The sequence below is a fragment of the Corvus brachyrhynchos genome, unplaced genomic scaffold, assembly GCF_000691975.1.
Source record: "Corvus brachyrhynchos isolate BGI_N302 unplaced genomic scaffold, ASM69197v1 scaffold101, whole genome shotgun sequence".
In the NCBI taxonomy this organism is placed as follows: domain Eukaryota; kingdom Metazoa; phylum Chordata; class Aves; order Passeriformes; family Corvidae; genus Corvus; species Corvus brachyrhynchos.
In genome coordinates, this window is record NW_008237239.1 from 20,559,401 (window position 1) to 20,572,517 (window position 13,117).

The following is a 13,117-nucleotide window of genomic DNA, read 5'->3' on the forward strand; positions in this document are numbered from 1 at the left end:
ATCTGATATCAGAGTAAACCCTTATGGGACAAATAAGTGCCATAATGGAAATTATGGAACAGAAGGTTGGTGTGGAAAGTGTGGAGCAGCACAGCATCTCATAAAAAAAAAAAAAAAAAACAAAAAAAAACAAACCAAAAAAAATACAACCAAAAAACCAACCAAACAAAAACCCAACCCAAAACCAACAAATCCCACCCCCCAACAACAAATCAATGCTGCAAAAAAATCTTAGGAGAGGCCTAAAGTTCACACACTTCTGAAAACACAGGAAAAGCCATGTGCAAACCCCCCAGTGAATCCATCACAACTCAATTCCATGAAGACCTTTTGCAAATTCAGTGTTTAAATCTTCTACATATTTCATATTCTTCTTTACTGTAAGAGAGCACAGTAAGCTGATCTATTCTACACACATTGCTTCACTCTTTTGGGGCAAATGACAGTCACAGTTTCCTCTAGCCTTACAAAAAAAATACAACCAAAAAACCAACCAAACAAAAACCCAACCCAAAACCAACAAATCCCACCCCCCAACAACAAATCAATGCTGCAAAAAAATCTTAGGAGAGGCCTAAAGTTCACACACTTCTGAAAACACAGGAAAAGCCATGTGCAAACCCCCCAGTGAATCCATCACAACTCAATTCCATGAAGACCTTTTGCAAATTCAGTGTTTAAATCTTCTACATATTTCATATTCTTCTTTACTGTAAGAGAGCACAGTAAGCTGATCTATTCTACACACATTGCTTCACTCTTTTGGGGCAAATGACAGTCACAGTTTCCTCTAGCCTTAAACAGCTATTTCAAACAATATATATATACATACACATGTAAACAAAATGTTACAGAAATGGCATACAGCAATTTCATAGAAGTATCCCAATTCAGCTATTTGTGCTCTTTACCTTGGAATCCAAAGTACCAAATACAAACAGGAAAAGTTTTCCACTGTTGTAGTCTAATGATCCCATTTACTTGGTGAATTTGAAAAATCATTTCAAGCCACAATTTCAATTCATTCTAGAGGGCTGAGAACAGGAATAATACATTTACAGTAACTGCACAGCTTGCACAGTCAAAAAAAGTCTCCAGACTTGTTTCTGAACTGTTATTAACAAGTAATGGAATGTACATGTGCTGACAATTAAATGTATAACTCAAAGATAGACACCTACTGCACCAAATTTGTTAATGCAGAAACATATTTGAAAATATACAAAATCTGAAGTCATTACATGAAATCAAAACCTGGTTTTAAAAAGTGCACAGTAAAAACTGAAGGTAATTACTATATAAATGATCCAGAGTGTATATTTCCTGGTTTAGAGCCAACATTAAGTTCTGTTTTATCTGTTACAAGTTCTAAATATTTTAAAGCCATTTACAGCACCAATTCAGTTTTTACTAGACCCAATACCAGCCTCTGCTTCCTGGAACAAACAGGAACTGGATAATGAATGGTCACTGTCTGCATCCTGTGCAGCAGCAGCTTCCAAGGACTCAGCTGTAAACTATCGATTCTTGTTCTTTTTAGAATTTCCCTGCAACAAGAAACAAGCAAACAGAACACTGAAATTCAGGTAAGGAAATCTAGACAGGTATCATACAAAACCTGATGTCTGGTAATTTATGCCTACAGCAAACAAAGAACAGTCAGACTGAAAAGAAACAGTCCACAGGCATTTAATATTGGCAGATTGTAACTGTTTGCTCTGAAAATGCCTCTACTTCTGTAAGCACAACAGAGGCAAGTACCAGATATTTCAAATTAGCACAACAGCTCCTTACTACAACTGAAAACTGTGAAAGACATTTGAGGTACATCCCAACACACTCAATTGCATAAATACCACTAATATTGTAAGGGCAAGTCAAATCATTATTCACCTTCAGGTGCTATTTCAAATATCTCCTTACAGAATAATTGCCTCAAATAAAAGAAAAAATCAATCCCCCACCCTACTGGGTTTTTTTTTCCAAAATAAATTTTATTTTAATTCAGGTTGTACGGATTATTCCTAGCTCAGAACAGAGTTTGTTCCACAGCTAACTAACTCACATTTGACCTGCAGTAATTCCACAAAGGAAATGTGGAGCTTAAAACAAAGTTTTGTGCAATAGTTACTTGCTGGCAATTCTCAGTCTTCCTATTTCCTGAAGATAACATTTGTTTTGAATCTAACCAACAACTCTCTCCAAGTGATAAGGGCTTTAACTGCATCATTTTGATTTCCAATTAATCACCACATACATTTGGTAATACTTTAAAACCTGGGTGGCTTCTGTTATGAGATTCTGAGGTCCTTACCCACAGAGTACCAATTAAAGTCTTAGAAGTACGGCAAGTGAAAAATTCCAGAAAACATTTTATAAAAACATGTAGTGCTATGGTCAGTATGCAGCCAACAGCTTCCTTCTGGAAACACAAGGGTTTATACACCACAAAATAATTTAAAGAATACAATGCCAAGTTAAATCACTCAGAAATCTGAAGAAAAGCAGGGGGAAGAGTTTGCTCTAAAAGATAAAAATCACCATCATGAGACCTTTAATCAGGACATGGAATTTATTTTATTATTTTTATTTTTTTAATCCTTCAGTGACACCTGCTTCCATGCATTCTGCAATTAAGGAGAATAATGCTCATTTATTTGTTTCACAGTCAGACAAGTGAAGGGCAAAGGCCTTCACAACATCTGTTCCTCCCTAGAACCATCAGAATAGGATATACCATGGTTTAATCACTACTGAAAACAGCAGACTTCTGTATTTTTCATCATTAGGTAAGTTAAAAATCTGTTTCTGACAAGTGGGTAGACTCCTTGCTTGGAAAAGAATTCAAGTGGGTATTTCAAGCTCACAGAATAATATAACTGGCAACTTTTTCATTCATACATGAGGGACAGACAAGCTAGAATATGGAACTAAAACAGAGGAAGAAACCAGCTGCCAAGGACAGAGTCTGCTGTAACCAAAAGGAGTGCAGAAGGGACACTTCTACCCAGAATTTAATCCATAACCACTCAGCATCACCAGCTGGATTTACAAATAGCTCCATTTTCACCACATGTGAACAATAAAAAGGTGCTGATCTGCCATCACTTTGAGAACCTAATGTGAAGCAGTGACATGAAGAGCTTGCTCTTTCCCACATGTATATTTTGCAAGAATTTTTTATTCACTGAAACTTGAAGGAGCAAGCTTGGAGCTTCCTTTCCAACTGGCTCAGAGAAAGAATTACAGCTTGTGAGCTGGTTTGTCCAAGGGCAGGACTGCAGGAACACCAAATGTAACCCTCACACCTCCCAGCTGCAGCCAGCGCCCCGTGCCAGCACTGCCGACTCACCCTACTGGCCATCTTCAGCGTATCGATCTCTTCCCTTTGCTTGGTTAAGGTCTCATTCATACTGCACAGATGGTCACTCATCATGCTTAACTGATCCTCATAGCTCCTCTTTGTCGTCATCAATTCATCCTAAGGGAAAAATAAAATAACCAGAGGCCCTTGGCTCAGTATTAGTGATACCTGGCAAAGCAGCACGCTTCCACCTCCTCTTAGTAAGCTCCACTTTTGATGCTGAGTGTGTGCAATTCACCAGTGCTTCATGAAAGAAGGTCAACAGCTACTTCTCTTTTACCTGAAGTCTCATGCATGGTTTGTTCTCTTTATTTTTGTGCTGTTTCCTTTAGATTTTTCCCCCACTTTTTATGGCTTACATAAAAGAGTAACAGCTAAGTTTTCCAACATCGTTTCCAGCCAGAAAACAGGTAACGTTGATAGGGTTAAAGCATGGCCTGTACAAGAACACACACGGCATCCAAAGCTGAAGGAATCACCACTCCACATGCAGTTACAGAGCTATGATCCCTCTGGGATTACAGAGGCATGGGGGGACAGCGTGCATGACTAGAACCCAGCACTAAAGGGACACATACACTTTACGAAGGACAGAAGGGATGAAATCAACGCTTTAAGTGAAGGAGTGGCTTGAAAACAACTAAGATCTCCTAAGCAGGGGAACAACCGGGTGATATGACAGGCATCTGCTGCAAGCAGATAAAAAATCTTCCATCCACAGACTCTGATCCTCATTAGGGATTTTAACTACTCTGGTATCTCCTGGAAGGGCAGCAAGGTGGAACACAAGCAACTCAGGAGTTGTCTTGAGAGCGGCAAAGAACTTCTTAATACTAGTGATTAGTGGGACCAAGAGATGCTCTCTGCTGGACCCTGTTACTCACAAATAAGGAAAAGCTGGTCAGGGATGTGAAAACCAATGGCAGCCTTGGCTGCAGCTACCATGAGTTAGTGGAATTCAGGATCCTGAGGGAAGCAAGATGAATAGTAGAATTACAGCAACCTTAAACTCAAGAAGAGTAGATTCTGGCTTCTTTCAAGGTCTGCTTGGAAATATCCCAGGAAAAACTGCCCTGGGAGTTCCAGGGGCCCAGGAAAGCTGAATGACCAAGGATAGAACGAGGAACGATCCAGTGCCTAAGACGTGGAGTGACTGTGGCAGAAGGCCAGCATGGCTGTACAGGAAGTATCCAATTCCACAGCTTGATCTGAACTCTCTTCTCTGACCAAAGGATGGGGACAAATTACCTTCAGAGGACCCTTCCAACCTAAACAAGACTATTATTCACTATTATGCAGACTACTAAACATAGAAATGATGTGCCTGCTATCTTTTCCTAGGAAGTTTTAATATGCAGCTGGAAATTAACATCTCCTGCCGAGTTCAATATCAATTGTGGAATTTCTTAAAGGAACGGATCAAAAAAGGGTTTAAAAAGGACTGTTCATGGACACAACTGTTCAAAGCTTGCAACATTATATTCACTGCCTGTATGGAGCAATTTTGGTACTCACCATCACAGAGAGGTGAACAATAATAAAATGAACTAAGTGTAAAGAAAACATGAAGGTATTTATGAACTGTACAAGTTCATATATTAACAATATTACTATAGACTTTATTTTACTATTGGCTCCTTTCTCAGCTGTGTGGAGGAGACGGACAAAGGGACAGAACTCTCACAAGATGGCGTAAGAGTCAATTATTGTTAACAAGAGCTTCTTAAAGATTACCCCAAAATTATCTTTGCTTAATATTAAGGTATCTATATTTAAAAAACCAAAATCAATCTGCCCTTTTTTAAAACTTTCAGACTCAGATGCAAGAAAGGATTAAGAATTCCTTGTATCATCTGAAATCAGTCACACAACCACAACTTTTGACCTTTAACCCTCCCCCATTTTCATGAAAATCCTTGACATCAAATGTGCTAAAACACATGTCTGGCCACTATAATCTTTTCCTTGGAAGCATGTTCCACTTCAACTTTATACCTGGGATTCAAAGAATATTATTTAAGGCTCTTCTCTACATACCATTAGAGTTTTTATATGCCCTAACTCAGGAACTAGTAATGGCATGGCCAGGCTAGATGGTTGTAATTTTTCTGCTCCCACTTCCCCTTACACACAATTACAAAATGCATCTATTACATTACAGAACAATTTACTTGCCTGTAACCTGGTGATGTTTTGACTGGCAAGCTTCAACTCTTCCGTGAGCGATTCCTTGGATTTCTCTGCCAGAGACAATCTTTTGGCAAGTGCTCGACACTACCAAGAACAGGATAGGGAGGGTAGAGGGAAGGAGAGTCAGTTCCAGAGTATTGCCTTGTGGCATCCTTAAGTGGTTGCTTTGGACTTTTCCATCTTTCTGTGATATTTTGACTTCAAGAAACTTAGTCAGAGCTTGTGCACACTTCTAAATGCAAAGGTAATGCAATAGTTGACATTAAATGTTTCATTCTACAGAGCTACTATATTGCCAATCCTCTAGATATCATATTTTTCACGTAAATGCCACAAAATTTTTCATAAATAAAAAGCAATACAAACAACTCACGCCATACAAGGCTCAAATATCACAGAAAAGATGGTTCCTCCAAACTGTGCCATCTTCCATTAAAAAAATATTTAAGAGGATTTGCTCTGTTAACCTGGAGCTTTGGTGTATTCCACATCATTTATTATACAAATCAAAACAGCCACTACTTTCAAGAAAGTTCCCTCATGACTTGAAATGAAAAGGAAACCATAGATACAATGAATCATCTTGTTCATTCTTGTAGTAGAACTTATGCCTAAGAACCAATTTTCTCTGGAGAGCTGTTTCCATCACTTCATAATACACTCAAATATTTTTGAATGACATCAGCATCACTTTAAAATTAAATCAAAGCTTCCTTGGTAACTAAAGCCAGCTGCTTCAGCTTATATGAACAAACCTATACATGATACACATTATACTTCTTAATACAGCCAAGAAAAGGCTACCAAAAGATTTATTAAACATAAAAAGTTCTCTAACAGTATCAGTTTTTATGCACACTAGACCACAGTCAAAAAATATTCTAGAAACAGATTTTTATAAAACATTATGCTCCATATATTGGAACTCACTTTCACAGCACTTGCCTGTGGAAAGTTCATAAAGAGATTTACAGTCATTGCTTTCATGCTCACCTCAGCATGGAAGTGCACTGATTTGCTGTCAGCAAGCTGCAGGTGAGAGGTCAGCTCTGCTATCCTTGCCATGTAGTGAGTTTTTATCAGGTCTTCACGAGACTCAACATCTGGAGCCTGGCAAAGCAAAGATTTAAGCAGACAACATTTATGTTTAGTAGACTAAATACCTGAATCACAACATTGCCTCTATACAGATTTTTCTTCTTTCCTTCTGAGGCCTGCCCACTCTTATCAAAAAGCATTAAATTCCCCAAACACAAGAGACAAATTACAGCAGGTCACACTGCAATCTGTCACTCTGATGGTGACTCTAAATGTCGCATTTCCTTACAGGACAAAGAACTGACTGCAGAGGTAAGAATTTACCTCGCCTTGACATATCAAGTGTCTGATGAAGATGAAAATCCACTGCAGAAGTCAAAAGCTTTCACTTACAGGAAAACTTACTGTCTCTTCCCAACAAGGAAGAATTCCTTCACATAACTCTATTTCAGAAGCTTACGAAAGTCGTAACTATTACTAATGTTGCATGTTTCAGAAGTTCCTCTAGACATTTGAAATTAAAAAAGAAAATAAAAAATAAAAAAGCCCAACAAAACTCAGTAGTTTACAGACTAACCCTCTGGAGGCAGCTTCCACATGATTTGTCATCACCTTCAGGTTCAGCACTATGCAGAAGCCTTTAAGAACTTGTATCAGTTACTATCTAGCTCCCTACCCCTTTTTAAATCACACTTTGAGAAGAAAAGGAAGAGTAAACTGAACTACACATCAGTTCACTGTGATATCAGAAAAGGGAAAGCACTGATCTCACTCTCAGAAGTTCCTGCTGGGGCAAGTGTTACATTACAGCAGGGCTAAATAAAGAGTTAACATCTAGACTAACAGCTCATTCAAGGTTTGTTTTGGTGTGACCTCTCCTTTGTACCCCAAGCACTGCAGCCAGGGTCTTTTATTCAGCTTGAGCTCTTCCTCAAGGGTTAAAAATTCAGGCTTGGACTGCAGTTTGGGCTACTGAGGCACAGACAGAGCAGTGCTTTCCTCAAATTACAGAGAACAGACCCTGACTCCAGCTCACACTGCTCCAAAATGCTTAAATGGGTAAAATACCAGTTCACTGACAGATGAAGAAAATTAAGAAACACATGGATTTCAGAAATTTGACCATATAGTATATACAGACTACACGGTCAACTCATGGCATTATACTGAAGTATTCTTGGTAATTAGACCTCTGGAATAAGTTTAACAGAATCAGAACTGAAGTATTTAACAGATGGACTTTAATAATGTTTAAAACAGATTACCTTTTCATTATCAGTAGTTACAGTCAACATTCCAATCTAGAACAAGGAAGAAAATACACTTAATGAGAACTGCAAAAAAATAGATACCATAGCTGCATTTTGGTTTCAGTCATAGAAGGACTTTAAACAATCTTGCAACCTTTCAAACTGAAACAAATTTAAGTACTTCCACCTGTAACATAAACAAGAGTGGTTATATGAATGCCTTGAACAGAATTAAACCTGACACCAACTCTCAAAAATTTATCTCCTGTCTTATGATGTACACAGGGAAAAGGCAATAAAAGCAACAAGATGCAGCTGGGCTTGTATGGTTATGCAACTGCTTGATCATATGAAACTAATTCAGAGCCATGTTAGCATACTGAAACATTACTTGTCATGTTTAAGAGGATGGAAAGTCAACCTGGATTTCTTGAATACCTTCCAAACGCCATCCTTTCCACTCTGACTAGTAAGCACTGACAAAACTCTACAGGAGTAGTGTATGCCAATAGCTGGTTTCATGAAAAGAATATCTTCATAGAGAATCAAAGGGGGGATTTTTCCCCTTGATCTCAACAGGACTATAGATTTATGTTTATGGGAAATACTAATATAATATGTTGACCTGTGAGTAGCATTATCCTCAAACTCCTAAGGATTCAAATAGAGGATCAAAACCTTAAGATGACAGTTTACTTCAAAACTGGGTATTTCAAAACAATCCAGTGGTTATTTTTATCCTGGAGCAGGAAAGTGGGAAGGACAAAAAAAAAAAAAAAAAAAAAAAAAGAGAGGATTCTATTGAATGCTGAGTTGAGTAGATTTATTATTTCTTACAGATGACATTTCTGTTAATACCACTATGCCACTTCAGAAGTGGAATTCAGGGGAAAGGCCAACTCATTTTAAATATGTGCAGTAAACAGGAAAAAGCCATTTACCAACACAGAAGAGCAGGGAAAGAATGCATGCTACATTCAAAAGCAATTGGTGAACCCAAACTGACCCTAGTAAGTCTTCAAACCCATTTACAAACACTACCTACCTACTTCCATTTGCTTTAACATACCTAGAGATGAACAAAAGTATTGGAAACACAGGCCCAACCCCAAATATACACCACTTGCAAGGTTTCCTAACTACTGACAAATCTAGAGGTTAAGCACCTATTATTTCCCCCCTCAGTTACAGAAGTACAGAACTACAAAAATATCACCACAATACTAAAGACAGCGAACGAAGTCTCAAAAGCCAAGAAGTGCCAAACTCTGCAGAAAGCATTTGCAAGCAGCTTTGCAAATACAAGGACCCCAAGAGTGAATGCTTTTCAACACAGTCAAAAGGCTTTCATTTTTAGTGTTCCACTGATCAAACAGCACTGCTACTAAAGAAAGTGGAATTTTCTCTATTGAAGGGAAAAGTCACTTACCAGACTAGTGCTCTTAATAGGTTCCCTCAGACTCTTTTCTGTGGTTTCCTTCTTTTGTTCTGCTACATTTGGCAAAACAGAATGCTCCCGGATAGTGTCAGTTAAATGTCCACTAAGAGAGTTCTTCAGTTTTTGGTTTTCTTTCTCTAGCTTTATTTTAGCTAGCTGGGCCTCCAACATCCAGTGTTCCTTTTCTTGTTCAAGTTTTGCAATTTTCTCCAAACTCTGCTGGACCTTTAGGAGAGAAAGTTTACAGTCCAGGTTATTGAACCCAGGGAGAAAAAAAGCCACACACAGGAAATGTTTGAGGACAGTATTATTTTAAACCATTACATATGTGAGCTAACAAAGTGCAGCAGGTAAACTGTTTTGAGCTGTGTGCTTAGCTGTGGTTCTTTATCAAAAATGGCCATGTGATTTAACTGGTTTGAAACACGCATTACAAAGGTAGAGCTCATAAAACTGGCAACATCCTATCCTAAAAAAATCAAAGCAGGGAAGAATTTCATAAGAACTTGAAAGATGTGTACCTGGCACTATCACTACCTTTTCCTATACTAGAAAGGCAAACTCACCCTTCCCAGCTGTCCCACCTCACACAGACAGAGCCACCCACTTTGTCCAGGTAAGAAAACAACTATGGAACAGAACACATCCAATCACTGCACATTTCTGCTGAAATTCAGTTCACTCCTACTAATACACTTAGAATATTGGCCACTGCAAAAAAAAAATCACCGAAGTATTTGCTTCTGTAACAGTTCAATAACAATGAGTCAAGCACAGGCTGAGTATACAATAAAGAAGTGTCAGTATTAGCTAGCTATTCTCATCCATATGAAGCAATGGACAAACTGTGTAGGCCTTTTAAATACCATGTTGCCCACCCTGCTTCACCTTCCAGAAAAAAAAAATACATAGGCATACTGGAAGACAAACTGTAATCTATTACTCTAACTGAAAAGAAAAATCACTGCTCTTAACCAGTGCCAGTAATTCCTGCATAGTCCAAAAGAGGACTTAAAACAGTACACAACATTAAAAATTAATGCCTTCAGTAGTCCTTATTCCTGTCTTTATTTTGCATTTAATTGAATTATTAAAGATTACCTGTCTTCTTGTATTTCCAAATGAAGATACCAATGGCATAATCCTGCCTCCTATATCTATCTGCATATACATTCTGCAGACAACTCAGCCTGATATGGGTAAGTTTTACTTTCAAAACTCTACAAGACATCTACAGTCCAATTTTAAGGTTATATATATTCATATATACCTACAAATGACCACAGACATAGATATGTGGAGACTTTGATACAACTTTAGCTTTACAAAATACACTACCATATATGTTAGTACAATGTACACCAGAATACCTGCTGTGCAAGACCTTCTCTGCTTTCTGTAGAACTCAGGAGAACTCTGCGATTGGCTAAAGCCTCTTCATAAGGCACTGAATCTGCACAAGGCTGCAGAAGAATCAAAAAAACCCTCTCAAAACATATTACACACTAGATGAGAACAAGCATTCTACTTTTATTTTCTTACTACTTTCCTTACTTTAGTAAAAGGAAAAAAAACCATGTTGCAAGTGCTTACCAGGCAGTAGGAAAAAATGGTTTGAGCTCACAGGAAATACTGCTCCAAAAAGTACAATTGATTAAAAAGTGCTCAGAAAACTCCAAGTGTTAATTAATGATCAAAGGCATCTTAAGGTCCTCTTTACAGACAGTGATTTAGTAACAACTGCTAAGCACACCATCACTTAATTGTCAATTTTAATGGGGACAAGAGGGAAACCTGGCAGCATTCAGTTTTTTGGTTCAGCACATTTTCTCCAGGATACCTCCTTTTCAGCTGTCTTTTTTCCCCCTACTGCTCTCCACTGTCTTCCAGCGAATGCAAATGTAAGAATATAATAGCATTCACTCCATATTCCTCGTGAATACGGGAGGAAATTTAAATAAGCAGCCACCCTTCTCCTTGGAGTCTTGGCACAGAAATAATTAGTGGAAATGGGTAATGGCAGAATTGGCACATACCCTTAGTTCTGAGGGCAACTATGGTCTTTAAAGTTCTCAGTAGCATTATTGCACTCAGGGTTTCATTTCCTCAGCCAAAAACTGTCATTCAGAGAATCTCTTCCATTCCAAATACTGCAAATCCTTAGTTTGTATTCTCTTTGGCATAACCAACTATCTACAGAGCTGCGCTCTCTCTGTGCAAGCATGCTGGCTGAACAAACCTTCTTCAAAGACTTCATGTAAGCAGCTGCCTTCTTCTTGTACTGCAGCATGCACTCAGCTGAGAGAGGGCTGATGAACTCTGTTCCTCCCTTAGGGCCATAACTCAGCGAGGTGGTGAAGTGATCCAAGTTGTTGCTAAAGAACGAGGCCATCTAGACACATCAAGAGAAGTGGCTTTTTGAATTAAGTTGACCAGAAAGATTCTTTGGAGCAATTACTCTTTCAAAAGACAAGTATTCAGTGAAACTGGACTTCATAACAAGACTTTGAAACAAGCTACAGGCTCTTCCATGTAACTTAGATCTCACTAACACAAAGCATCCTCTTCACAGTATCTGCTTTTATCACTCACTCAGTTGTTTTTAACTCATAGCCTGAAAACATTGTAAGAATCAACCTGACGCTATAGATCATTAATATCAGAGGCACACAGAGATTTTCTGAATCATTCAGCTATGCTTTTTTTTTTTTCTTAAAAACCTGCACAAGTTAGGGAATCATACGAAACAAAAATATCCATTACCTTGCCTGCTCCATTTGTTAAAGCAGCAACAGAGGATAAAATACAGTCATTTGTAGTTATGAGTTTCTGTGTGGCAGTTGGAACATCCTGTTCTAAAGTAGCTTTCTGACTATAGTGCTTGGAAATATCTGGAAAAGGAAAAGCACATTTATGCCAAATTAAGAATACAAAACTTTGTGAAAGTCACTCACAAAAGCATCTTAGCCTAAATATATTAATTTCAACAGCACCAAAATTTAAAAAGAATCAAGTATTTATCATGTAAGAACATTGTCAATTTGGCCTAATTTAAAAAAAAGTAATTGTTTGACAACTGAACATTTTGCACCTATTTTACAACAGAGTACTATTGCTACAGAATGGAGAAATCCCAGCTCATCACCACCACAAATTATAATCTGAAGTAATCTTAAACAGTTCAAAATTAGTTGGGATTGAGAAAGATGAGAGAAATCAAACATTCTGGAGTACAGGAATGTGAGACATTAAGCACAGCACTTCTGTTGATAGTTAATGAATCCTACTGACAGTTTTCTTCAGTACTTTTATTTTCTGTATTTCCTTTTAAGTTGGGTTGACTTTGCATTATAGTAACCATACTAAGAGGTAGAAAGTATTTTAAACTTATGCTACAAAACTCTTGGCTTAGGGTCTCATTTTGTTTGAGGTACAATCTTTAATGTAACTTTGTTTTTTTAAACAAGGACACTGCAAAATGGGGCCATACTATTCATGCTCTTAGGAAAAAAAAATTTTGCTTAAAATTATAAAAGCTTAATTTTTAAATAGCTGACTAGTAAATATAATAAATCTCTATCGATTATTTTCTCTCCACGAACAGCTACATGGTACTGAAATTATAGGACATACAGGAACATCAGTTTTAAAATTCTAAGTTATAACCAAGTATCACTTCACTGAAAACATAACATATCCATGCTGTTCTGATAAAAGCAAGGTAAGCCATTTTCCAGAGAAAGTCAAGTTTCAAAAAGAACCCAGACTTCCTCATAAGTTTTAGTTATATATTCATGTTAAAAATACTCATTAACCTAAAGATAGGAAGGAAAAATT

General features: G+C 37.7%; 1 protein-coding gene across 2 annotated transcripts in view; it reads right to left on the reverse strand.

The window, feature by feature from the left end:
• Positions 1-962: 962 nt before the first annotated feature.
• Positions 963-13,117, reverse strand: part of PPP1R21 (protein phosphatase 1 regulatory subunit 21) — a 30,565-nt gene continuing 18,410 nt past the window's right edge. For both annotated transcript variants that reach the window (XM_017730111.1, XM_008630370.2), the window contains 9 exons: positions 12,044-12,171; positions 11,520-11,672; positions 10,651-10,743; positions 9,272-9,505; positions 7,858-7,893; positions 6,548-6,664; positions 5,540-5,638; positions 3,353-3,481; positions 963-1,547 (listed from right to left, as the gene is read on the reverse strand). In XM_017730111.1, the coding sequence (XP_017585600.1) occupies positions 1,518-1,547; positions 3,353-3,481; positions 5,540-5,638; positions 6,548-6,664; positions 7,858-7,893; positions 9,272-9,505; positions 10,651-10,743; positions 11,520-11,672; positions 12,044-12,171 (1,019 nt within the window). In that variant the 3' untranslated portion in view covers positions 963-1,517. The remainder of the gene's footprint in view (positions 1,548-3,352; positions 3,482-5,539; positions 5,639-6,547; positions 6,665-7,857; positions 7,894-9,271; positions 9,506-10,650; positions 10,744-11,519; positions 11,673-12,043; positions 12,172-13,117) is intronic.